The 25,663-nt window shown below is 35.0% G+C and overlaps 2 protein-coding genes across 8 annotated transcripts; one reads left to right on the top strand and one right to left on the bottom strand.

Moving 5' to 3' along the window:
• Positions 1-7,203: 7,203 nt before the first annotated feature.
• LOC112790840 (uncharacterized) lies at positions 7,204-11,623 on the top strand. Of its 7 annotated transcripts, none has more exons than XM_029297092.2 (12): positions 7,204-7,573; positions 8,036-8,267; positions 8,354-8,438; positions 8,559-8,663; positions 9,469-9,663; positions 9,965-10,062; positions 10,171-10,342; positions 10,419-10,505; positions 10,622-10,756; positions 10,858-11,011; positions 11,103-11,181; positions 11,270-11,623. In XM_029297092.2, the coding sequence occupies exons 2-11, from the start codon at positions 8,152-8,154 to the stop codon at positions 11,135-11,137; spliced, it is 1,182 nt and encodes a 393-aa protein (XP_029152925.1). In that variant the 5' UTR covers positions 7,204-7,573; positions 8,036-8,151; the 3' UTR covers positions 11,138-11,181; positions 11,270-11,623. The 7 variants fall into 7 exon arrangements, 5 of the variants coding, with proteins under 5 accessions (XP_029152925.1, XP_072089346.1, XP_072089347.1 ...); XM_072233245.1 differs by having other exon boundaries at positions 11,274-11,623; XM_072233246.1 differs by having other exon boundaries at positions 10,858-10,978.
• Positions 11,624-13,025: 1,402 nt separating this feature from the next.
• LOC112779419 (protein FAR1-RELATED SEQUENCE 5-like) lies at positions 13,026-15,465 on the bottom strand. The gene is made up of 2 exons (XM_025823684.1): positions 13,201-15,465; positions 13,026-13,085 (listed from the first exon to the last, which is right to left on the bottom strand). The coding sequence occupies exons 1-2, from the start codon at positions 15,463-15,465 to the stop codon at positions 13,026-13,028; spliced, it is 2,325 nt and encodes a 774-aa protein (XP_025679469.1).
• Positions 15,466-25,663: the final 10,198 nt, after the last annotated feature.

A 25,663-nucleotide genomic window follows, 5' to 3' on the forward strand; every position in this document is an offset into this window, starting at 1 on the left:
TTAATTTAATTTGATAAAAATAAACATAGTCATATTATTGTACTCATATGTGTAATTATATTTATTCTGTTTTTTAAAATATACTTTGTTTAAAACCTTAATTTTAAAATAAAAAATAGTTTAATTATTCTGTTTGTCCCTATTGTTTTACCGAAGTTTTAATTGAGTCTCTATACTTTTTTCTTTTCAATTAGGTCCCTATAAGATATTAAATTTTATAATTAAGTTCATAGAGTGATAAGAACATTGGAATTAACAGAATATTATGTCATACAAAACGAATATGCCTAACAGTTGATTAAATATTCTATTTTATTTAATAGAATATTCAGCCGATTTTATTGTTTTTGTGATGACTCGGACCTAGTTTCAAATTTTGATATGGTATAAATATTTAATTAAACAAAAAATATGGGGAGAAAAAACAACATTGAATTAAAAAATTAAAAAATTGAATTTTGTTACAGCATGGATAGATAAGGATGAATGCTCATTTAAGGGTGGATCTGATTTCCTATGTAAGGAGCAAATTCACATGAAAAAGTACAATTAATAAAGTTTGAATAGTTGAATTTATTTGCCTATAAAAGCATGAACGAGGCAAATGGATTTGATACAGTTACAAATACTTCCCTTTCTCTATCTCTTTACAACAACTTAATATTATTCTCTCTTTATGTTGCAATCAAATACTCTTCTCTTTATATTTCTACTACAATTCCTTCTCTTCTTTTATTTTATTAGTATTTTAAATTCTCTTTTCTATTACTCTTTACATATAATATTAATAGCAATATTAATTATCTTTATTATATTGAGATAGTAACAATAATCATATGCAATTCTCTCTCTCTTTATTTTTAATACTTCTTTCCATCTTTGTATATATATACACATTACAACATATAATATTATTATATATATATAAATTATTATTGAGCTAATTATATTAATAATAGAGTATTCTATTTATACATCTCTATTTTATATCTTTTATTTATTTCACAACACGTTATCAGCACGAGACTCTGATAAAATCTTTAGGAAGACTCAGGTAATATTTTTATTATGTCGAAACTCTCTCATCTCGAATTCAATGCTCTTGATATATCTGAAAATAATTATTTATCATGGATATTAGATGCTGAAATCCATCTTGATTCAATGGATCTTGGAGATACTATTAAGGCTGAAAATAATGCATCCCAGAAGGATAAAGCAAAAGCCATGATTTTTCTTCGTCGTCATCTTGACGAGGGATTAAAAAATGAATATCTCACATTAAAAGATCCTGCAGATCTTTGGAAAGACCTTGAAGAAAGGTATAATCATCAGAAAACGGTGATACTTCCTCAAGCCCGATATGAATGGACGCATTTGCGTTTACAAGATTTTAAATCTATAAATGAATATAATTCTACAATGTTTCGAATCACCTCACGAATGAAATTGTGTGGAGAAAAAATAACTGATCATGATATGTTGGAGAAAACTTTCTCAACCTTCCATGCCTCGAATGTGCTCCTGCAGCAGCAGTATCGAGAGAAAGGGTTTAAAAAATTTTCTGAGTTAATTTCTTGCCTTCTTGTTGCCGAACGCAACAATGAGTTGTTATTGAAAAATCATGAAGCGCGCCCAGCTGGCGCCGCCCCATTTCCTGAAGTAAATGCGGCAAATCATTACCCCAGAAGAGGTAAATGGCAAGCTTTTAATAACATGAAAAATTATGGAAGGAAAAAGAATTATGTTCAAAAGAAAGGATCTCACCAGAAGTGGGATAAAGAAAGGAATATCGGGCAGAATAAATCAACCGAGGAGAAGTGTTTCCGCTGTGGTGGAAAGGGCCATTGGTCACGTACCTGTCGTACCCCAAGGCACCTAGTCGATCTTTACCAGGCATCTTTGAAAAAGAACGACAAAGGAAAGGAAACAAATTTTGTTTCAAATGATGCTGAGAACTCCACCACTCATTATGATGTATCTGATTTCTTTGAGGATCCTGAAGGAAATATTGGTCATTTGATCAATGATGGAATAGTTTAATACGTGGGATTGTGAAGTATCTATGTAAATAAATAATGTAAAAGACTTATTGTTAAGTTTTATTTTCTATGTATTTAAGTTTCAAATGTGATGTACATAAATAATGAAATATTAATGTTTATGAATTTTGAAATTATTAAATGTGTCAAATTTTAAAATAAAATTTTAGTATATGACATTATTTTATGTACAGTGTTTCTTAGACAAATAATTCTGATCAAGTATTCAATTTAACTGTGCATACTACTCATTTTATTATTATTTGTTTTTGAAGAGAATGGCAAGGATATGTAATGAAGATGTATGCCTTGCGGATAGTGCAAGTTCGCACACTATTCTCAAAAGTGATATATATTTTACCCATCTTGTGCCAAAAGAGGAATATGTTAACACTATTATTGGCTCAGGCAATGTGATAGAAGGCTCCGGAAGAGCTATAATTTTGTTTCCTGGAGGAACAAAATTTATAATAAATAATGCACTGTTATCTACCAAGTCTCGAAGAAACTTGTTGAGTTTTAAAGATATTCGCCGAAATGGATATCATATTGAGACTATGAATGAGGGAAATCATGAGTATTTATGTATCACAACTCATGATTCAAATAAGAAAGTTATATTAGAAAAATTACCCTCACTTTCATCTGGGTTGTATTATATCAAGATTAGTGCAATTGAATCACATGCCATTGTAAACCAGAAGTTTACTAGCTCAAATGAGTTCATAACTTGGCACGACCGATTGGGTCATCCGGGAACAACCATGATGAGGAGAATTATTGAAAACTCTCATGGACATTCACTAAAGAACCAGAAGATTCTTAAAACTAGTGAATTTTGTTGTGCTGCATGTTCTCAGGGAAAGTTAATTTTAAGGCCATCACCAGTAAAGATTGGATTTGAGTCTCCTGAATTCCTAGAAAGGATTCAAGGTGATATATGTGGACCTATTCATCCACCATGTGGATCTTTTAGATATTTTATGGTCCTAATAGACGCATCTTCGAGATGGTCACATGTGTGCTTATTATCTTCTCGCAACCTGGCGTTTGCGAGATTATTGGCTCAAATTATTCAATTAAAAGCACAATTTCCAGAAAATCCAATTAAAGCAATTCGTCTTGATAATGCTGGTGAATTTACTTCCCAAGCTTTTGATGCTTATTGTATGGCTAATGGAATAAGTGTTGAACATCCAGTAGCTTATGTTCACACACAAAATGGGTTAGCAGAATCACTTATTAAGCATCTCCAATTAATTGCTAGACCCTTGCTTATGAGAACAAATCTCCCAACCTCGGTTTGGGGGCATGCTATTTTACATGCCGCAACACTTATTCGTTTGAGGCCAACGAGTCATCATCAATTCTCTCCTATGCAATTAGCTTTTGGCCAGCAGCCAAATGTTTCCCATTTAAGAATATTTGGGTGTGCGATATATGTTCCCATTGCACCACCTAATCGCACCAAAATGGGACCCCAAAGAAAATTGGGAATATATGTTGGATATGATTCTCCCTCTATAGTGAGGTATCTTGAGATACAAACTGGAGATGTATTTAAAGCCAGGTTTGCGGATTGTCATTTTGATGAATCAAAATTTCCAACATTAGGGGGAGAGAATAAGCTTCCTGAAAAGGAACTTAATTGGAATGCATCATCGTTGATGCATTTAGATCCTCGATCAGGGCAATGTGAACTAGAAGTTCAAAAGATTATACATTTGCAAAGAATAGCAAATGAATTGCCTGATGCATTTTCCGATACAAAGAGGATAACCAAATCTTATATACCAGCGGAAAATGCTCCCATTCGAATTGATGTCCCAGTAGGACAAGTAGCCACTGAAGCAAATTCACGCCAGAAGCGTGGCAGGCCTGTCGGTTCCAAAGACAAAAATCCTCGAAAGAGAAAAGAGGTAAATAATATTCCTGTTGAAAAAGACATAGTAGAGATACATGCAGTTGTCCAAAATTCTGATATAACGCCAGAAGACGTTCAGGTACCTGAAAATTGTGAAAATGATGAGATCTCAATAAATTATGTCTTTACAGGAGAGAAATGAGACCGAAATAAGACAATTGTCAATGAAATATTTGCATATAATGTGGCATTAGATATCATGCATGAAAGTAAGGATCTTGAGCCAAGATCAGTCGAAGAATGTCAACAAAGGAATGATTGGCCAAAATGGAAAGAAGCCATGAAGGCTGAATTAGACTCACTTGCAAAACGTGAAGTCTTTGGACCTGTAGTCCGTACACCTGAAGATGTAAAACCTGTTGGATATAAGTGGGTATTTGTGAGAAAACGAAATGAGAAAAATGAAGTTGTGCGCTACAAAGCCCGACTTGTGGCACAAGGTTTTTCACAAAGGCCCGGTATAGATTATGAAGAAACATATTCCCCTGTAGTGGATGTGATAACATTGCGTTATTTGGTCAGTTTATCTGCATATCATAAACTGCATATGCATTTAATGGATGTGGTAACAGCCTATTTGTACGGCTCATTAGATCGGGATATCTATATAAAAGTCCCTGAAGGACTAAAGATATCTAAACCATCTAGTGAATATTCGCAAGGGTTATACTCAGTCAAATTGCAAAGATCTTTATATGGTCTAAAGCAATCTGGACGAATGTGGTATAATCGTCTTACTGAGTATCTGGCCAAAAACGGATTCAAGAATGATGATATCTGCCCATGTGTTTTCATAAAGAAAACTACATCTGGGTTCATTATAATTGCTGTGTACGTTGATGATTTAAATATCATTGGGACTCCTAAAGAGATTCCAACAATTATAAAAACTCTAAAAGAAGAGTTTGAGATGAAAGATCTTGGAAAGACTAAGTTTTGTCTCGGCCTACAAATCGAGCATATAAAAAATGGGATCTTTATTCACCAAACAACATACACAAAAAAGATCTTGAAGAGATTTTATATGGATAAGTCACATCCATTAAGTACCCCAATGATTGTAAGATCTTTAAATGTGAAAAAGGATCAATTCCGTCCTAAAGAAGAGAATGAAGATATCATTGGTCCTGAAGTACCATATCTTAGTGCCATTGGAGCGCTAATGTATCTTGCTAATAATACGCGACCTGACATATCATTCGCGGTGAATTTACTAGCAAGATATAGTTCCTCTCCAACCAGAAGACATTGGAGTGGAATCAAACAAATTTTTCGATATCTTCATGGAACGGTTGATATGGGATTGTTTTATCCCTATGGATCCAAGTCACAATTAGTTGGCTATGCAGATGCCGGATACCTGTCTGATCCACATAAAGGGAGATCTCAAACAGGATACTTATTCACATATGGTGGTACAGCTATATCATGGAGGTCCACAAAACAGAGGATTGCAGCAACCTCCTCTAATCATGCTGAAATACCGGCGATTCATGAAGCTAGTCGCGAGTGTTTTTGGCTCAGGAGTTTGATCCAATATATCCTGTCATCATGTGGACTGATTGATTATAAGATAGCTCCAACTGTCCTATTTGAAGATAATACAGCGTGCATTGCTCAACTTAAGGGCGGATACATCAAAGGTGATAGAACAAAGCATATCTCTCCCAAATTCTTCTTCACTCATGATCTTCAAAATCAAGGGACTATTGATGTCCAACAGATTAGTTCAAGTGACAATCTGGCAGATTTATTTACAAAGTCACTCCCAAAATCCTCATTTGAAAGATTGGTACATGATATTGGGATGTGCCGATTTCGAGACATTAAATAATGTCAGCAAGAGGGGGAGACTGTACTCTTTTTCCCTTGGTCAGGTTTTTTTCCCATTGGGTTTTTCTTGACAAGGTTTTTAATGAGGCAGTCCCCAAGGATATGGTACTCTTTTTCCTTCACTAAGATTTTTCCCACAGGGTTTTCTTTAGTAAGGTTTTAATGAGGCATATTCCTAAATGAGCATTCAAGGGGGAGTGTTACAGCATGGATAGATAAGGATGAATGCTCATTTAAGGGTGGATCTGATTTCCTATGTAAGGAGCAAATTCACATGAAAAAGTACAATTAATAAAGTTTGAATAGTTGAATTTATTTGCCTATAAAAGCATGAACGAGGCAAATGGATTTGATACGGTTACAAATACTTCCCTTTCTCTATCTCTTTACAACAACTTAATATTATTCTCTCTTTATGTTGCAATCAAATACTCTTCTCTTTATATTTCTACTACAATTCCTTCTCTTCTTTTATTTTATTAGTATTTTAAATTCTCTTTTCTATTACTCTTTACATATAATATTAATAGCAATATTAATTATCTTTATTATATTGAGATAGTAACAATAATCATATACAATTCTCTCTCTCTTTATTTTTAATACTTCTTTCCATCTTTGTATATATATACACATTACAACATATAATATTATTATATATATATAAATTATTATTGAGCTAATTATATTAATAATAGAGTCTTCTATTTATACATCTCTATTTTATATCTTTTATTTATTTCACAACAAATTTGAAGTTTTTTTTTATTAGTAAGTAAAAGAAACAACATTGGAAATTTGGGATGTGAATTTGCCATTTAATTAATAGATCAAATATATTACTTAGTATTAGTTTAAATATTAACTACAACTTAATGAAAACAGCGTGATTTCTTCCGCAATTAATGGAAGACTCCTAGCATACTGCATCAATGCACATCAAGAGTCTTTGTGAATTTCAAATTTTTTTTGAATTTTTATTATATTTTAAAAAGTAATATTGCTATTAAGTCTCATGCGGTTTATTTTAAGAGAGTAAAACAAATTTTTTTGTTAATTTTTAAAAAAAAAATGACTTTCGAAAATTAGACTTGTTAGATTATTTTAAAAATATATATTCGAAGTTAAAAAGATATATAGTTATTTCGTAATAAATATTACGGTATATGAATTTTGATAACAATATATTTTGTATATTAATATAAGTAATTAAAAAAAATAAAAAACTGAAGTTTTATGTTTTGTAAAAAAAAAAAAAAGACATAGTAAGGATTTTTTTTAGATAAAGAAGTATACGTACAATAGACATAATAATTTTGTATAGACATTAAAAAAATCTAAAAAATTGAAGAAAATTTATGGAGCTTAAACTTTAAATCGAAAAAAGCATAAGTTATTAACCTCAGCTAAGAAACCCTAATGAATGAATTCGTCTTCAGCAACCGCATACCACAGCCTCTCACTCTCTGTTACTGGTAAAAATAAATTGAATAAAAATTGAAAATCCTCACTTCTCTCATCTCATTCGCACGTGGTCTTTTTATCACTCCATACTAGAGCTCCACTTCTTATGGACATCTCTTTGTCTCCCTCTCTCGTTGTGTTCGTCTTGTTTTTCTCTCTCAGTCATGGTTTTTGTCTTCACATTTGTACATGTTCCGCGGCTTTTACGGTCACCGTCCGCCGCTTCGTCTGGATCGATCCTCTTTCTGTTGTTCTCTTTTGGGCGGTGTAGATTGAACTCGTCTGGGTTGTTGCTTTTAAACTACTTCAGGTAAATTTCACGTTTTGTTTTGGTCACATGATGTTAGTTGACTATAGCGGTTTTAATTTCATATGGTAATCGTGATGGTTAGTTGTTGGAAATAGGTCATAACGACTATAATTAATAAGCTAATGGGTTTACGACATTAAAGAAAACATATTCATTTTTTGTTTGTAAATTATGTAAATAGTTTGTTATATGTTAGTAATTTCATATAGGTTACAATTAATTATTATTTGTTGAAAATAAATCATTTACGCTACAATAAATGTACTCGTAGTTTTTCAACAAAAGTTATTTTCCCATTTTTTCTGATAAATTATTTATATAACTGAATATTATTCATCACGTGTTTGTTTATTTTGCGCCTTTGGATAGGGCAGTTTAAATCCCTTTTAATGATCTTCATTGTTATTTATTACAAATAATTCATTAAAACTATAATTAATATGCTTATCGTGTTACGAGGAGATTCCGCTTCTCAATATAGGTTGATTATTGGTGGATGATGGTACCAATATATAAGAATATCTGAGTACCTTAAGAGAGAGTACATTTTTCTCTTCCAAGAAATTTCATTGTCAAAAATGACTCATGAAGAAAATGAACCACTTTCAAACTTGAAAACAGCTGACAAGGTGCACCACATAGAAGTGGAGGACAATTGCAATAATTCTAGTTCGAGCCAACCAAAATTCGGAAGGTGATACTTGCCTAATGGCTCTGCCCTCTCTGTTGCATTATTATTTCAGTTACACGAATTAATGTCCCAATTTATGTATTTTATAGTAACAATGGAGATGATTATTTGCTGAAGAAAGGGGAAAGGATACAAGACAAGGCTGACGAAGTCTCTCGAAACAAAACTGTTGAGGTATAAATGATATCGGAAGGATATATATATTATTCAGACTTCAGGTCTTACTTAAAAAACTCACATTTCCTGAAATATTTTGTGGTGTCGTCGAACTACTTTTTTTTGAATCCCATGTAGGAGGACTTTGTCAAACCAATTTTATTTCCCGGTTCTTCTCGAATTCAAGACGAGAGTGGCAAGCTGCCGGATTGCACAGTGGGTCAAGTCCTCTCTTTTATGAAGGTATTTTTCAATAGAACACAGTGGGACAAGTCCTTTTACTGCTGTGAGATTATTTAAGTTTATACGTTATCAAATGATACGAATATTAAAATTTAATATTTTACACTAGGATGTGAAGGAATACTTTAAAATAGAATGCCTGAACACTCGAGCCAACTTGTTGTCAATGGAACGCAAGATTGACATTCTTGTTGCTCAGTCCAAAAAAGAAAAGGAAGACGACGTCCAAAAAACAAGATCAATCTCGCCGCCGTTGATCATACCCGAGGGGCAAGATGTTAAGCCCATTGTGAAACCGTCTCTGTCTTTAAGACCATTTGTAAGCAAGCTTAGGCCTTTCGGAGCTGGCACACCCGCAATGAACGTTCTTACTGACGTGGTTGACAATGACGAGGGTGTTATAGACGTGACAAATCTGATGTCTAGCAAATCTAACACCAAGACTACTCCAAGCAATAGGAAAAGGGAACAACTGAGAGCAGAAAATAACAAGAACAACCTCAACATCAACTTGAATAGTGTGAATTCGAACAACTCAACTGGAAACATTGGAAGCAACCTCCGAAAGCAAATTTCCCCACAATCGATATTTATTGCAACATGACATTTGGGGTCCATTTTCATTGGTTGCTATGTTCTTTTTTCCAAGATATATCGGACTCTTTTTTTTAATTCGAATTAAATGCAATATACCGATTTTCAGCTCATATGTTAGACACATGGCAAAAATATTTTCATTGGCTTTGGATATGGTCCTTAATTGAAATTATTTGTTCAGCCATAAACTTTAGTTAATTTGTTGCAGAAAAAGTCTCGGCCAACAGCCACAGTTGAAGCCGGCAGAAAATTAGCTTTTTTGCCATCAAATGCTAAACCTCCGAAGATTCCAAAAGTTAACAAAATAGCTGCGGGTGGGGAGGCAAGGAACACTGAAGATCATATTGCTGAAGGGAACAAAGAAAACAAAGAAAAAGAAATATACTGTTTCGATGTTACAAGGGTAAGAGTTTTATATTAAACAATTATTATCATGGACGTAAGATATTTAGATTAATATTTTTTTAAATAATTATTTTTATATCATGCTCTCCTGTCAAGATGCAATAAGTTCTCACTTCACTTTAGTTTTCATTATGTTGGAAATTTTAAAATTTATCTAATGTTAAACAACCAGGTGAAATTTGGGTTATCATTCTTTTCACTGACGTGTTATATAATTCCTTTTAATAACTTAATAACGTATACATAAATTAAAGTAAACTTATAACAGTATGTAGCCAAATTGTTTTAATATTTGCCAGGGCATGAAATGCAAATTCAAGCCAAACCCAAAGATGGGTCTCAAATCTGAAGAAATTCAGGCCGCTGCATTCATATTTTCTGCAGAGCTGGATCCAGGGTAACACTTATGCTTTAGTTGCTACAGTATAATTATTGATTATTTAGTCTATATTCTTTTTTTTTAATCACAATTTGGTTTCTTATTTTTTTTATTTGTTTATTCTAGAGAAGAGCTTCTTAAGATAGGAGACGTGACTGCAACTAGGAAGGATTTTGAGTCACTCTGTCCAACACAACAAATAAGTGAGAAGATATTGTACTTGACTGCCTTGAAATGTGTCCATAATCAGACTTTATTGACATGGAAAAACGTCTGGCAGCTTCCTCCAACTTTTGCAGTAAGTGCATTAGTTTGCTATTTATAATTTGATTATATACATATTAATGTCTACTGAAATAAAAATAAATACCTAGGACACCATATTGGATGGAAATAATTTGGATGAGATATTAGTTCCCATGGTCAAACAGTTCATGCAGCCAACTAAGGATCTTCAGTTTGTAAGTGTTATTTACTCTTCATAAATACGCCATGTCATCAAATATTTTCAAATAAAAAAATTTTAACAGAACAAAGACATTAATCTTTGATGCATCATATCTCCTGCTTGATGCAGATATACATCCCAATGAGAGAAAATGAGCACCGGTACCTAATGGTTATCAGCATACACGATAGCATAATTTGGCAACTGGATTCTTATTTAGAAGATGATGATATTCAGCGTCGTAGAACCAAGATGACAACAGTGGTTAGTGACATTGTAACTAATACCCTCAATCAATTTAGTTGCTCATGAGCACATGTTAAGTGACTCAAAATCTGAAGTTGTTTTATATTTCTTTAATATAGGCTGCGACAGTAGAGCACATTTTAAAAAGTGACATCTACAACGAATGTAAACTTGAGATGAAAGAAACATGTGGAGATGGAGAATTCATGCTCCAAGAGGAATCCCTAATCGACATTAAATGTATCATCACTTTTACAAAATACAAAATGGATTGTATGTTGTTGTTAACATAAAATGTATCATGTCATTTCTACAAATTATTTTTCTCGTTTCAATTCCTTTTTCTGTTATTATTGTTGTGCAGCCGTGATTCTCCATCATGGGTTCTTCAATGGATGAATTTGGAACATGCATTTGATGCCCAATGCTCTGAAGTTCATGTGGTACGATCTGGTCACTTAAAAACTGCATTTGTGAATACGTATTACCAATGTTGTCATAGAGTTGGCTATAAGTGATTTTTTTTTGCAGTTAGATGAAAATGGCACACGGATGTACACTGCAATGCAATTATTTCATGGGCGATTCAATGAACTCAAGGCTGAAATAGCTCCACTTGTTCAAGAGTTTTGGAACATGCATGCAGAGGACGATGATTATTGAAATGCCGTGTGCATCACAATTATGTCTTTGCTTTGTTAACTACATGGAATGACACTTATAATTTCTTTCTTGTTTTTGTTTTTTGGAGCTGTGTTGTCAATTAGGATTGTGAATTCATGACACTAATGCTTTAAATAGTTTATTCGGTAGTGTATTGTTTATGGCTATGTTCCATAACAAATTTCAACATCTTTATATTGATATGATTATTAAATTGCTATCTTTAGGTTTGCAATTCAAATAACTTATTTATATATGCTAGTAAATTATTTAAGATAAATATTTAGTTAACTTATTAATTCTTGTAATTTTATTACATTTTTAATACATTCAATACAGTTTACAAATTTTATAATTGGAGTTTTATGTTAACAAAAAACATATAATTAAATTTTTTATAAATATATTTCTAAACTGCAATAAAATACTAAAATATTTAATTTTAAATTATTTGATAATGCACATTATGACGACTTAAGAATAGTTATAACTGGTGAGTACATGAATTAAGAATTAAACTTTTTATAAATATATTTCTAAATTGTAATAAAATACTAAAATATTTAATTTTAAACTATTTGATAATGCATTTTTTTGACAATTTAAGAATAATTATAATCGTGGAGTACATGAATGAAATTTTTTTTATTCCATTCATTGACTACTTATATTGTTTTATTCATGTTTTATAAATAATATAACAATTTAACATGTTTTTGCGGTATTCTCTCACATTACGTCATATAACATGAGAATATCAATTGTTTTTTATTCATATGAAATATTAGTTAGCACTATTTTTTAATAAAATCGATCTTGTATATTAAAAAACTATTACATGAAATTTTCTTTTTTTTTCTTTCATTAAAATTTTTCTATTCAATCTTTCTTTTTTATTTTTGGTTAGTTGGACAAATCATTTTAAACTGAGTGTCCAGACGAAGGGATAAAGAAAATAGGTCAGGAAAAAAAAATACAAAAAAAAACTTGGCTTCCCATTCTTCTCCTTGCAACAACGGTGTGCATCTCTCTTCTTAATATAATCAGTTGATGTTACCAACTATGAATGTATAAATAAAATCATAGAGCTCTTATTTTATACTTCTTTGAATTCTCTATCATTTATTTTTCATATGTTTATTTATTTTATTTCTTATGCTGATTTCATGATAGTTAAATCACCTTCCTACAATAAGTTTATGCAACATTATATCAGATTTTATAATAATTTTTTATCATCTACCTATTTATATACATATTTAGCAAAATTTGCCACATCATACATGATAGTGACAAATTGTCTTGTATATTCCAAACACTTTTCATTATTAAAAATTTCATACTCCTACACTAAGTCACATTCTCGAATAGCAAAACAAAGCAAAAAAAAAGGAAATATATGATCTCTATTTCCATATAATAATAATAATAATAATAATAATAATAATAATAATAATAATAATAAGTCTTCCCATAACAACTTAATTGATTGTCCTAAATTAAAATCGACTATTAAGAATAAACGAAAGAAACAATAATAATTTATAGTTTAGTTAGTAACTACATATTCCCCTAATCAACTATCAAAATTAATCACAAATAAAACAACATCTAATCCCAAAGTTCACCACCATTCTTGAGTTTCGTATTCCACATCATCCATGCATTCACCATCATAAATTGCCTACAACCACACCGAAATTTTATATTAATAACACTTTAAATTAGCACCATGGAGCAGTTCCAATATCAAGTGAGTGAATAAAAAATCAAATTATATATCATTTTTGTCTACTTACATCAGTTTGACGGGTAGAGCTACCTTGTGTACTGAAAGCATTTTCATTGCGCTTTGAACAAGAAGTTTTATTATGACCAGGTTTCTTGCAATTACTGCAACGTTGGGGCTTTTTCCGACCACTATGCCCTTTAGGATTGGTACCACCTCCCAATCTAGGTTTCGAAGGCGTGTTCCCTTCATCTAGTGCTTTGTATGAGCTATAAAGATCAAGCATAAGATCCCTTGCTTCATGGAACCTCTCTGTAGTAGCACATGCAACCTCTGACATCATCCTAGCACACTCATTGAGGATACAAAGTCGATTGCTAACTTGTAATTCGCTTGTAAAACTACTTGACTCAGACATAGATTCTTTTGCTTTCTTAGTCCATCTATGCAACACTAGACATTTAGGAATTTCGCGCACATCCCTACGGACCAATACAGAGATAATGTGTTCACAGGGAATACCGAATGATTCCATACGCATGCATGAACAAGTGATTGCGTTACCATTATCCACCCACTCAACCTCCCACACCTTTGTTGGTTTGGCATACCTACAAACATAATAAATTATACTATTGTCTCTTGTTTGGTAATCCACGACTCTCATTGCACCCGACCGAACAAGAATAGGCCTGAATAAAAAGAATACCTCCCTTGTGTAAGTATCAGCAGCACACATCTCAAGGGGTTCAATACAAGTTTGCATAACTGGAACTCCACGAGCAGATTCATATTCAGCATAAAATTCCCTAAAACGCATATGGCCCAACATTCGTTGGAAGTGCTCAATAAACTCGGATAAGTCATAATGAGGCTTAGTGTACTTCCCAATCAATGAATGCAAACCCTCGCAACGTGATGTAGTCCTAAATCCAGCAAAGAACTTCCCTCGGATGTAACATGTTGCCCATGATCGACGTTTCTCATAAATTTCATTTAGCCATTCTTTTTCCTCAACCCCAAATTCCTCTACCAATATATGCCACTTGTTACGGAACACTGGAATCTCGTAATCTCCTAACATACAATCCCTAAACTTAGATGTGAAACGAGGACTACACATATTTGTAGTTGCATTACGCAGGAGATGCCAAGCACACAATCTGTGGTGAGTACCAGGGAATACTTTCTCAATCGCATTCTTCATTGCCCTTGCCCCATCAGTTATCACAGAGGATGGGACTCTACCATCCATTGCCTCCAAAAACTGTTGCAACACCCATATATAAGTCTCATCCGTCTCATCTGTTACAATGCATGCAGCAAAGACAATAGTTTGGTTGTGATGGTTGACACCTGTGAACACAACAAAAGGACACCTATATTTATTCTTGTTGTACGTAGCATCAAACGCAACAACATCTCCAAACAATTTATAGTCCTCTCTATATAAACCATCACACCAAAAGAGATTTAGCAACCTTCCAACCGTTGCCCGAAACTCTTTGTAGTATAAAGATTTATCGTTTGCAGCCATCCCCTCCAAATAATTTAATGCTCTACCCACGTCCTCTGGAATCTCACGCATCGCCTTAGCTATTTGATTGTACATGTCTCTGGGGCCATAGTTCAACTTGTCAAAACCACCACTTTGACTTGCTAGCAAAGCATAAACCTGGGATGTGCTAATCCCCGACTTGCGCATGTTGTTCATGAGTGCAATTTCGGCTTTGGACATACTCCTATGAGCTGGCAATAACCTGCTCAACCGGCCTTCCAATAGTTCGTGATTATGAAGATTTGAAAATCGGGTCACATGCCATCTTCCAGTTACCCCTACAAACTTGACTAGGAATTGAGCTTCGTACCCAGTTCTTGTCTCGGTCTTTGGTTCCCTTTTTCTGTTTGGCAAAGTGTACCACTTCTCTAATTGATATCCTTGCCGAAAACATACAAATCTCTGCATGTAGGTCTCGTCGGTTGAGTTCTTCCAATTTTTGTCTTTTCTTGCACTGAAACCTTGGCTCTTTGCAAATCTGTTGTAAAATTCAAAAGCAATGGCTAGGGTTCCAAAGTGAAACTTGTCAACTTCAACCTCACCAATGCTTAAAAAGTCAAGTTTCAATAAATCCTCAATTGAATCCAATCCATATGCATCATTATAATCATAATCTGTCAATTCTGCAAAAATCTCCTCACCGTCTAACTCATCACCCAACTCTTCTTCCTGCTGCAACTCATCTAAGTATGACTCATCATCAGGATACTTCTCATCGTAAAAAATACTATCCTCATGCTCATACTCACATTCATCCATGATCTCTTCCTCTCCCATCAATGACATTTGCAAGGAAATAATCTGAACATAAATAATACTATCATAAAAATTTAGAACTGAGTACTAAGTACTCCAAGACAAAATGCTTAGAATAAAGCTCCAAAAATTAGACTTACAAATAAAGAAATCAGACAACACCAAAATATGTATGTTATTTATTTTTTCCTAGTAAATTAAATACTACACAATAATAATTAGGCATAAATTATTAACAAGTCTTAATAATAAGTTCGTATCAGTCTACATAACATTATCTTTACAGAAAAAAATTATTTATTAAATGACTAAAATTCATTATAGAAAAAGTCACATGTCTCAAACTCAAAGAAAAGCAATCAAACAAAAAAATGAGTACAAAATTTCCATTACAAAAAATGCATAGTTTAAACAATTTTGAATCTATTCAATTAACAAATTTGCAAATTTAGCGATCATAAATAAATATCATATCATCACAATAGCTTACAACAACAATGGTTATGTGCCGGTTAAAAATTATTTTAAGTTTTAATTTTTATTTACATACTAGGAGAACAAAATTCAACATAACATATATCACCATATAATAACCACAAATCAATAGCAATATCACATTTAAAGTAGCATCAATTTGCAAGCAAAAAAAATCTTAACATGCATTACTATCAAAATATTATGAACTAGTATCAACCAAGACAAATTGTCAAATTCCAAAAAAAAGCAAGTATAAAACGAGTAAATGGGTATTATAATACAAAAAAATTGATTTAACAATATTTAAAAATAAAAAAGCATACCATTGAAAAATTATTACACTTTTTTTAAATAAAAGAAGGTAAAATTCGAATTTTTGCAGTGAATCAAAAGCAAGGAAAAATCATGGAGGATAGTGTTTACCTGTAGTAATAATAGCACGCAGACAAAGCCACTGGTGACGGGACAACAATGAAGTTCAGAAGAAGAACAGGCGTCGATTCACCAGGCCTTCGAGATGCAAAATGGCAGATATAGAACCCAATTTTGAACCTCTATGACGGCAAGAAGACAATCAGCAGTGTTTTGTCGAAGCTCTAGACGACCATGGAAGTATCACGACCGGAGAAGAAAGCGCGTCAAGTATTGTAGTGGCACAGCAGTGGTCAGAAACTGGCGACCGCTTGGAACTCTCCTGACAGAGTGGCAGGAATTTTGAACCTTGAGGTTATTTGGGAGGCATCAACATATTGGTTGAAGAAGAAGAAGATCCACGGTGCAGATTTCTTATTGTGTCTGGGTCGGGTGGGTTTGAATTTTTTTCTTGGGCTTTGCCTTTGTAAAAAAAAATAGGTTAAACTTAAAATAATTATTAATTATATTATTAATAATGTAAAGGAGTTTCAAAACTCCAAACATGAAGGGAGTATTGTAACATCGACCATCTATCTCTATGGCTCTACTTTTATGTTACATTATTAATTTTTAATTTTTTATCATTACCTTTAACATTAGGATTGAGGAGAAAGCTTCTCAGTGGATTTTTTTTGGTACAGTAAGGGGCCAGAGGCCCAAGGAACGAACAGACTACACAATATTCACAGTTCTGGGCCAAGTGGTCCCAATTACATCACCCAAAATGTGTACTTCTACCAAAAACATAAAAATCCAAAGTGGAATTGTAAGTAAAATCTTTTCGTACAATTTTATAAGAACGGATCCTCTCAATTGTTAAAAAAATTGAGAGAATAAAGTGTGATATCTAATCCTTTATTGTTCTCTCTCTCTCATGTGTTTTGTTGGTTCTACTTATAAAATTAATAGTGAAAGATAACTTTTGCAATAAACGCATCTTGCTGATGGACACGGATACTCCCTCCCTAGAAACGGAAAAGAGATCTCCGGAGGAGAAGACTTGGTGGCAAAAAGCACGAAAAAGGTCAAGATGCAAGGTACTGAACAACCAGATGATTGTATGGAGGAAACATTCCACCAACCTAAGAATTCTGAGAAGATGGAGTCTCATAAACGCTGAAGGATCAGATGCTGAAGTAGTACCAAAAACCATCCCGAGTCAACCACCGAGAGTTTCCTATAGAGACAGTTTGGTTGGTGATGGCCTGGGAAAGCTTAACCCAAAGGAAATAGCGGAAATGGTGGCAGAAGAGTATATCTCGGATAGTGAATCCTTGGATTTGGATCTCTGCGATCAAGTTCCCTTCAATTCAAAACCCAACATTGACGTTACTCTTGAAGAATACGAAGACTAGTGCAAACCATGGAAACAGACCCTAATTGTCAAACCTCTAGGAAAAAGGATCAACCTTCAGGCAATGGAAAGATGGATCAACAAGCGGTGGGCTGTCAAAGAAACAAGTCATGGATCTAGAAGGAGGATTTTTTCTGGTTAGGTTCTCGAATCAAGATGACTACGCACACGCCTTATTTGAGGGGCCTTGGATGATAGCAGACCACTATCTGCTAATTCAAAGATGGAGACCTTTGTTCATGCCTCAAGAAACGGAAGTCCAGAAAGTAGCGGTTTGGGTCAGAATTCCAAATCTTCCAGCAGAACTTTATAATAGATATTTCTTATGGAAGGTTGGAAAAATATTGGGAACCATGTTGCGAATAGATGAAAACACTTCTATTCACTCGAGGGGTAAATTCGCTCGTATTTGCGTAAAAATCGATTTAAGAAAGCAACTGGTGCCATCCTTTACAGCCTTAAGCAAGGAATTCTATTTGGTCTATGAAGGTTTGCATCAGATCTATTTCCACTGCGGAAGATATGGGCATAAAATGGATGACTGTCCAGAAATGAGGAAGCATGTCACGGGGACAAATCTCGATCAAGGTGGCAATAGTGATCGGAACCACCACAAGGAGAACAGCAACACCTGCAGCCACCAGGAGCAAGACCAGAATATTCAGAATTCACAAAAAGGAAAAGAAAAAATTGGGGGAGAAAATAATGGTATAATTAATGCAAATCCTAATACTACCGTTGGTAATCCTCAACAAAGTAGACCCCTCCAACTAGACAGCGCGCATACTAGTGAGGCTAGCCCCTTTGGCCCATGGATGGTAGTCAGGAAAGCTCAAAGAAGAAGGAATCTAAAAATTAATGAGATTAATACTGCCAAAGAAAAGAAGGGACATGGATCCAGATTTGAAATCCTAAATGAGGAAGTAACTAGGAAGGAAGGTGAGGAATCCAAGAAAGGAAAGATTATCTCTATACAAGGAAAGAATCAACCCAGTAAAAACAATGAAATAGCAGCCACTAAAAAGGAAATGCATCCCTATAGCAGGGAGGAACCCAATCAAATAAGTGCCAGATCAAGGCCTAAACTAGGTGCCGAAAATAATACACACAAAATTAGAAAAAATGAGCAAAGCAAAAGCAATGAACAAGGCAAAAAAAACCAGACAAGCCACGCCACAGGCAGCAATAATAAAGAAAAGCAACACTTTCAACCAATCAGCCAAGAAGCAAATCAACAAAATCAAATTGTTATTGCAAGAAAGGATGATAATCATCAAGACCATTGGCAGCAGTTCAAAAGGCCCGGCAAAGAGAATTACAACAGACATCTAGAAGGACAGGTTACCTTCACTAGTGGCAATTTCCTACCTCATATCAAGGACTATGGGCGGGGCAACAGAAGGGGATCAAGTCAGCTACTACAAGGACAAACCACCTGAACAAGAAGGAACTACCAATATGCCAATCGATATGACCACAGAGATGCCGATGCAAACTGACAACCCTCCTAATGGAGCTGATACAGAGGTTAACTCTGCACAAGATATGGAAGTTTGATAGCCTCCTCTTTATCTTGGAACAGGGAGTTTTTCTTCTCTCATGATGAATTCTTGCTTTCTGCAACTTCTTTATATAATCTCTTTTATGATGAATATAATTAGTTGGAATTGTAGAGGGGCCTCTGCAAAGGGGTTTCACACTACTTTTTTGGATTTAAATTCTAGATATAAATCTAACTTCTGCATTCTTCTGGAGACCCACATATCAGGCAAAAAGGCTAAAAATGTTATTAAAAATCTTGGCTTTGACACTTGGTGCATTAGTGAAGCTGAAGGCTTCTCAGGAGGAATTTGGTGCCTATGGAAATCGGCGTTCTGGAAAGTTAAACCAATCCTGACCCATAAGCAATTGGTCCACCTAGAAGTACAGTGGGAAAATGAAGATCCTTGGTTTTTCACTGCTGTTTATGGAAGTCTACAAACAGCAAATAGGAGAGTGCTTTGGGAGATGATTGAAGATATTGCAGCAAATACAAATGGACCTTGGTGCTTAGGAGGAGATTTCAACTCTATTCTTTCTCTTGAGGATTCAGGGGGTTCTTCTAACCTTTCTATAGATACTACTAGATTTTTAAATTGTATAAATACTTGTGGTTTAAACGATTTAAATTTTTCGGGACCTCCCTTTACTTGGCAAAGAAATAATGTTAAAAGAAGGCTAGATCGTTATCTTAGCAACCTTGATTTTACTGACCGCTTTAAAGAAGTAGGGGTAAAGCATTTGACTAAACTTAAGTCTGATCATCTCCCTATTTTACTTGACTTTCAGATGGCACACCTTGAGGAGGTTAACAAACCTTTTCGTTTTCTTGCTCCCTGGGTTCTTCATGAGGACTACAACAACCTTGTTAAACGAAGTTGGGATAACAGAAATAACTTCACTCAGAACATTGCCAATTTTACACAAGAAGTAAAAATTTGGAACAGAGAAGTTTTTGGTCATATCTTCAGAAAAAAGCAGCGAATTTTATCAAGGCTAGAGGGAATTACCAAAAATCTAACTTTCAACCCAAATCCCTTCCTAGACAAACTCCAAAAGGAGCTTTGGCTAGAGTATGAAGGCATTGCGGTGCAGGAGGAAGTGTACTGGCAGTAGATGGCAAGGAGTAACAACCTCAAATTTGGGGATAGAAATACCAGATATTTCCATCAGAGAGCCAATGGCAGGAGAAAAAGGAATAAAATAACAGCCCTTAAAAATGAAGCGGGAGAATGGATTGATGATGTCGAGTGTTTAAAGAGTTGGGGCGTGAGCTATTTCAAGACCCTATATTCCATGGACTCGAATTACAGTACTTTCCCATTGTCTGGCTGTTTTCCGAAGCTCCTTAGAGGGGATTACATGGATATTTCTAGAGAGATTTCTCAGGAAGAAATTAGAGCTGCCATCTTTGATATGGAAAGTTGGAAGGCCCCGGGCAGTGATGGCATTCCAGAAAAATTCTTCTAGCAATCCTGGAATATTATTGCTGATTCCCTCACGACATGGGTGAAGTCCATTTTTCAACAACCCACAAACATTATTAAAGTGAACAAAACGCTCATTGCGATCATCCCCAAAATTTCTATCCCAGAGAATTTTAGCCACTTTAGACCAATCAGTCTCTGTAATGTTTGCTACAAAGTGATTACTAAAATTATTGCCTCTAGACTAAAAAAATATATACCTGTGCTTATTTCTAACACTCAAGCTAGTTTTGTCTCTGGCAGAGTTAGCACGGATAATATCCTAGTTGTGCAGGAGATTGTTCACACCATGCGTAATAGGAGTCAAGGGAAAGGGATCATGGCCATAAAGATTGACCTAGAGAAAGCCTACGACAGATTAAATTGGAATTTCGTGGTGGAGACCTTGAAAGATGTTGGAATTCCAGAAGAGATCATTAATGTTATTACCTACTGCATATCCACTCCTACTATGAATCTCCTTTGGAATGGTTCATCGTCTGAGGCCTTCTCTCCTACAAGGGGAATAAGACAGGGAGATCCCCTCTCACCTTATCTCTTCGTCCTTTGTATCGAGCGTTTATCTCACCTTATTAATAAACTTGTTGCTGATAAGAAATGGGAACCAATAACTATTTCTAGAAATGGGCCTAAAATATCTCATCTTTGTTTTGCAGATGATCTAGTTCTTTTTGCTAGAGCTACTAGTAAACAAGTGCAAATGATAAAAAATATCTTACATACTTTTTGTGAAAGCTCAGGACAAAGAATAAGTTTCAACAAGTCTTGTGTTTTCTTCTCAAAAAATGTAAATCACAATGTCAGGCAACATTTAAGCCAGGAGCTTGGGGTGACCCTCACGGCAAATTTGGGAAAGTATTTAGGAGTGCACCTAATACATGAGAAGTGCAAACAACAACATTTTCAGTTCATCATTGACCGTATGCAAGCCAAACTTTCTAGTTGGAATAAGAAATCTCTATCCTTTGCTGGGAGATGCACCCTTATCCAATCGGTGCTATCAACTATACCTAGCTACTGCATGCAAACTATGAAGATTCCTACGGCAGTCTGTGCAAAAATGGACAAAATCTATAGGGATTTCCTTTGGAGAAGCAGCGATGAAGAAAGAAAAGTTCACCTCCTAAATTGGGAGAAAATCTGCAAACCGAAAGAGGAGGGTGGTCTAGGAATACGAAGGGCGCAGGAGACAAATCAATTATTTCTTATGAAGTTAGCCTGGGGTTTAATCCATAAAAGGGATGCCCTATGGGTTCAGGTGATGAGAGCAAAATATGGGGGAGGAGACAACACCATTCTGAAAGTCCACAAGAAAGCTAGCAACTCAAATGCCTGGATTGGAATAACTAAGGTCTGGGAGGAATTCCAAAAAAACCTTATTTGGAGGATAGGCGATGGGAAGAGCATATCCTTTTGGGACGATCACTGGATCCCAGGAGTTCAGAAGCTTAGAGATGTAGCCACGTGTAGCCTTGACGAGGCAAAGCTCAGAGAAAAAGTGAGTGACTATGTTAACTCTCAGGGCAATTGGAATTGGGCAAAACTTAGCCAGGTACTATCTGAGGACATCTTAGAACATATAAAAATTTTAAAATCTCCCAACCCAGACATTGGTGCAGATACAGTGGGATGGCTACCAGCAGCAGATGGCAATTTTTCTATTAAATCAGCTTATGAAGTATATTTCACTGGAAAAGACAATAACAGCAGCTTACACAAATTACTTTGGAAAATCAAATTACCTCAGCGTTTAAAAACCTTCAGTTGGCTCCTCACACATGAAGCGCTATTAACCAACAGTAAGAGAAAGCTCAGAAACCTCACGGAAGATGGCGACTGTCCAAGATGCTGTGGAGAGGAGGAGACTTTGCTCCATGTCCTACGTGATTGCCCCTACATCCGTACGGCATAGATTAGCATAGTAAACAGAGACGAACATGACATTTTTTTCTCTCAATCTTTCCAAGATTGGCTCAGTACTAACCTTTCCTTAGTCTCTCAAAAGCACTATGGGACCCCGTGGCCCATAACTTTTGTCACAGCTTGCAACATAACCTAGAAGTGCAGGAATGACCTCATCTTCAGGAACGAGACTCTGCCAAACAATCAGCTTCTCCAAATGATAAAAAGATTGACAGAGAATTACAATGACACAATAAAAATTATGGAAAAAAGCAATAGTTTACTAAGCCTTACCAGAGAGGAGCTTATTGGTTGGGAGGCGCCAAATTGGAATTGGACCAAATTGAATGTGGATGGATCGGTTAACCAACCTGGCAGTAAAGGCACTTGTGGAGGTCTCATTAGGGATTGGATGGGTCGCACTATTGCCGGATTCTCGATGAACATTGGAGTTTGTACTATTACCATGGCTGAGATTTGGGGCATGTATGTTGGGGTTAAACTAGCATCTGAGCTGGGGATTAGGAAGCTGGTGGTGGAATCAGACTCAAAGTGTGCTATAACGCTGACTCAGAAAATGTCACCGGAGATCCATGGTAACTCCTCCCTCATTCGTTCTATCAAAGAGTTGTTGGTGAAGATGGAAGATGTTGAAGTTAGACACATCTACAGAGAAGCAAATTTCTGTGCTGATGCTCTTGCTAAACTCGGACAGGAACATGAACTGGGAATTAAATTTTGGGAACAGCCACCTCCATGTCTGTTCCATCATTTGCTTGCAGATGCAAGCGGGATGAAATTTAGTAGAATTGTAGTGCAATAGTTTTCTTTTCCTTTGGGCCTTGGGCCCCGTCACTTATCAAAAAAAAAATTAATAGTGAAAGATCACACTTTATTCCCTCAATTATTAAAAACAATTGAGAGGATCTATTTCTTAACTTTATCATTTTCTCTTGCCATTTTAGACTTTTAGCACAACCTAGCTCATCAACATCATCGACCTCACGAGAGGCGGTTATGTCCGAGGAGGGACATGCTTGGTCACACAATCTAGGAAAGAAGGACAGAACTAACAAGAATGATCATGTGTTCAAAAGAGAAATTAACTCAATTCTAGTTTCCAGAGAAGAAAAATAGATACTTGCAAATGAAGGTGTGAGTTACCAAATACTTAATTCTAAGAGATCCTTCAGCGACACTGTCAAGAAAGGCAGAGCTCCTGTTGAAATTGAGTAGCAAGAACTCATCTCTGTAGATAACAATGAAAAAATGGAGGAACACCATCAAGAAGCCAGCCTGCAAGAGGGAGAAAAGAATATAAAAAATAATAAAGTAAGTCAAATTTCAGAAATTACAGTAAAAAAGAAAGGTGGAATCTACAATTTTAACATCAATAGTTGTTATTAAGAAACTAAGAAACCCATGGTGGGGCACATTCATAGACGCATTTCACTAGCAGCACTAACCATAAGGCTGGAAGCTATGTGGGTAAAGATGGGAAGCATTGAGATGATTAATCTAGACAACGACTTTTTTATTGTGAAATTTTATTCTCAAGATGATTTAGACTTTCCTCTTATTGAAGCTCCATGAGAAATACTAGATCATTACCTATCTATTCATTTTTGGCAACTGATTTCAATCCTATTGAAGCTTCCATAGACAAGATTGCTGCTGGATAAGACTCCCAGGATTAGCAATTGAATATTATGAAAAAATATGCTGAAGAAAATAGGTAATGTAATCGGAAGAACAATGAAAGTTGACACTAATACAACAGATAAAAGTAGGGGTAAATTTGCTAGACTTTGCATTGAGCTAGACCTAACAGCCTCTTTGATATCCCAGTATGCCATCAATGGTGTCAAATATAAGGTTAAATATGATAAAATTAATAACATCTATTTTGGGTGTGGCATGGTTGGACATGAAAAATAAAAATTTTTTAAAAAGGCTGAGTGGAACAACCACAACCCAACAAAAGTAACCATGAAAGAAACCATGACAAAAGGGAAAGAAGGAACAACACAGGGAGGAATAGGAAAAAATATTTTAGGAATAACAAAAAAAGACAAGGACAAACAAGTCATTGTGAAAAAAATAAAGAGTATGGACCTTGGATGGTCTAAAGGTCTACACATGAAAAAAAAAGAGGAAAAGGTGATACTGGCACAAGAGTTAGTAGAGAAATAGAAAGTGTATGGATTGTAAAAGAATGGGGAATGGATCCTCTCAATTGTTAAAAAAAATTGAGGGAGTAAAGTGTGATTTCTCACCCTTTATTATTCTCTTTCTCTCTCATATTTTTTCTTAGTTCCACTTATAAAATTAATGGTGAAAGATCGCACTTTACCCCTTCAATTGTTAAAAAAAATTGAGAGGACCCATTCTCAAAAAAATGGGGTGTAATATGAGACTTGTAGCACTCAGTACCTAGAATGCTGGGGTGGAAATAGAAAGAAATAACGGTTCCCAAAATATCCCCACTAAGAGAAATCAGAATCCTGACCTAATAAAAAAATTATTGAGAGAGAAAATAAGAAACCTAAAAAAAAGTTCAACCACCAAGTCCCAAAGTAGAACAAATCTGATAATACCGAGGCCAATACACAGCAAATCACAACTCGTAGTCCAACAATAGTTCAACCCACTACTCATATCATAAATGAATCTATACTAGCCCAAAATCATGTCCTTACCAATGGTGAAAACCTTGAACATACCCCAGCCCATAACCAGGAACACACTCCAAGCCATAACCTTACTCTTATCAATGAAAACAACTAGACCCAATTGAATAAATAAGTCCATCAACCCTTAAACCGTGTGAGTCTGTATGAGAAAAAAATCCCTTAAACCATATTGAAAATTGGATTAATTACCGAAATAATACCCTATCCACCCAAGAGACTATTATTCAAGAAACTTTGATGACAGAGTCAGTGCTTGTAGAGGAGGAGAGGTTCAACCCACCTGACCCTGAACTCCTTGACCTGCACTCTATTGAATCACAAATTATGATAGAGGATACAGAGAACTCTAAGAA

The sequence above is a fragment of the Arachis hypogaea genome, chromosome 3 (assembly GCF_003086295.3).
Source record: "Arachis hypogaea cultivar Tifrunner chromosome 3, arahy.Tifrunner.gnm2.J5K5, whole genome shotgun sequence".
Taxonomy (NCBI): domain Eukaryota; kingdom Viridiplantae; phylum Streptophyta; class Magnoliopsida; order Fabales; family Fabaceae; genus Arachis; species Arachis hypogaea.

Coding starts and splice junctions, on each gene's coding strand:
- LOC112790840 (XM_029297092.2), top strand. CDS start 8,152: ATGACTCATGAAGAAAATGAACCACTTTCAAACTTGAAAACAGCTGAC. Junction 9,664..9,964: donor ACTGTTTCGATGTTACAAGG/GTAAGAGTTTTA, acceptor AATATTTGCCAG/GGCATGAAATGCAAATTCAA. Junction 10,506..10,621: donor CAACTAAGGATCTTCAGTTT/GTAAGTGTTATT, acceptor TGCTTGATGCAG/ATATACATCCCAATGAGAGA.
- LOC112779419 (XM_025823684.1), bottom strand. CDS start 15,465: ATGGGAGAGGAAGAGATCATGGATGAATGTGAGTATGAGCATGAGGAT. Junction 13,086..13,200: donor GCTCTACCCGTCAAACTGAT/GTAAGTAGACAA, acceptor GTGTGGTTGTAG/GCAATTTATGATGGTGAATG.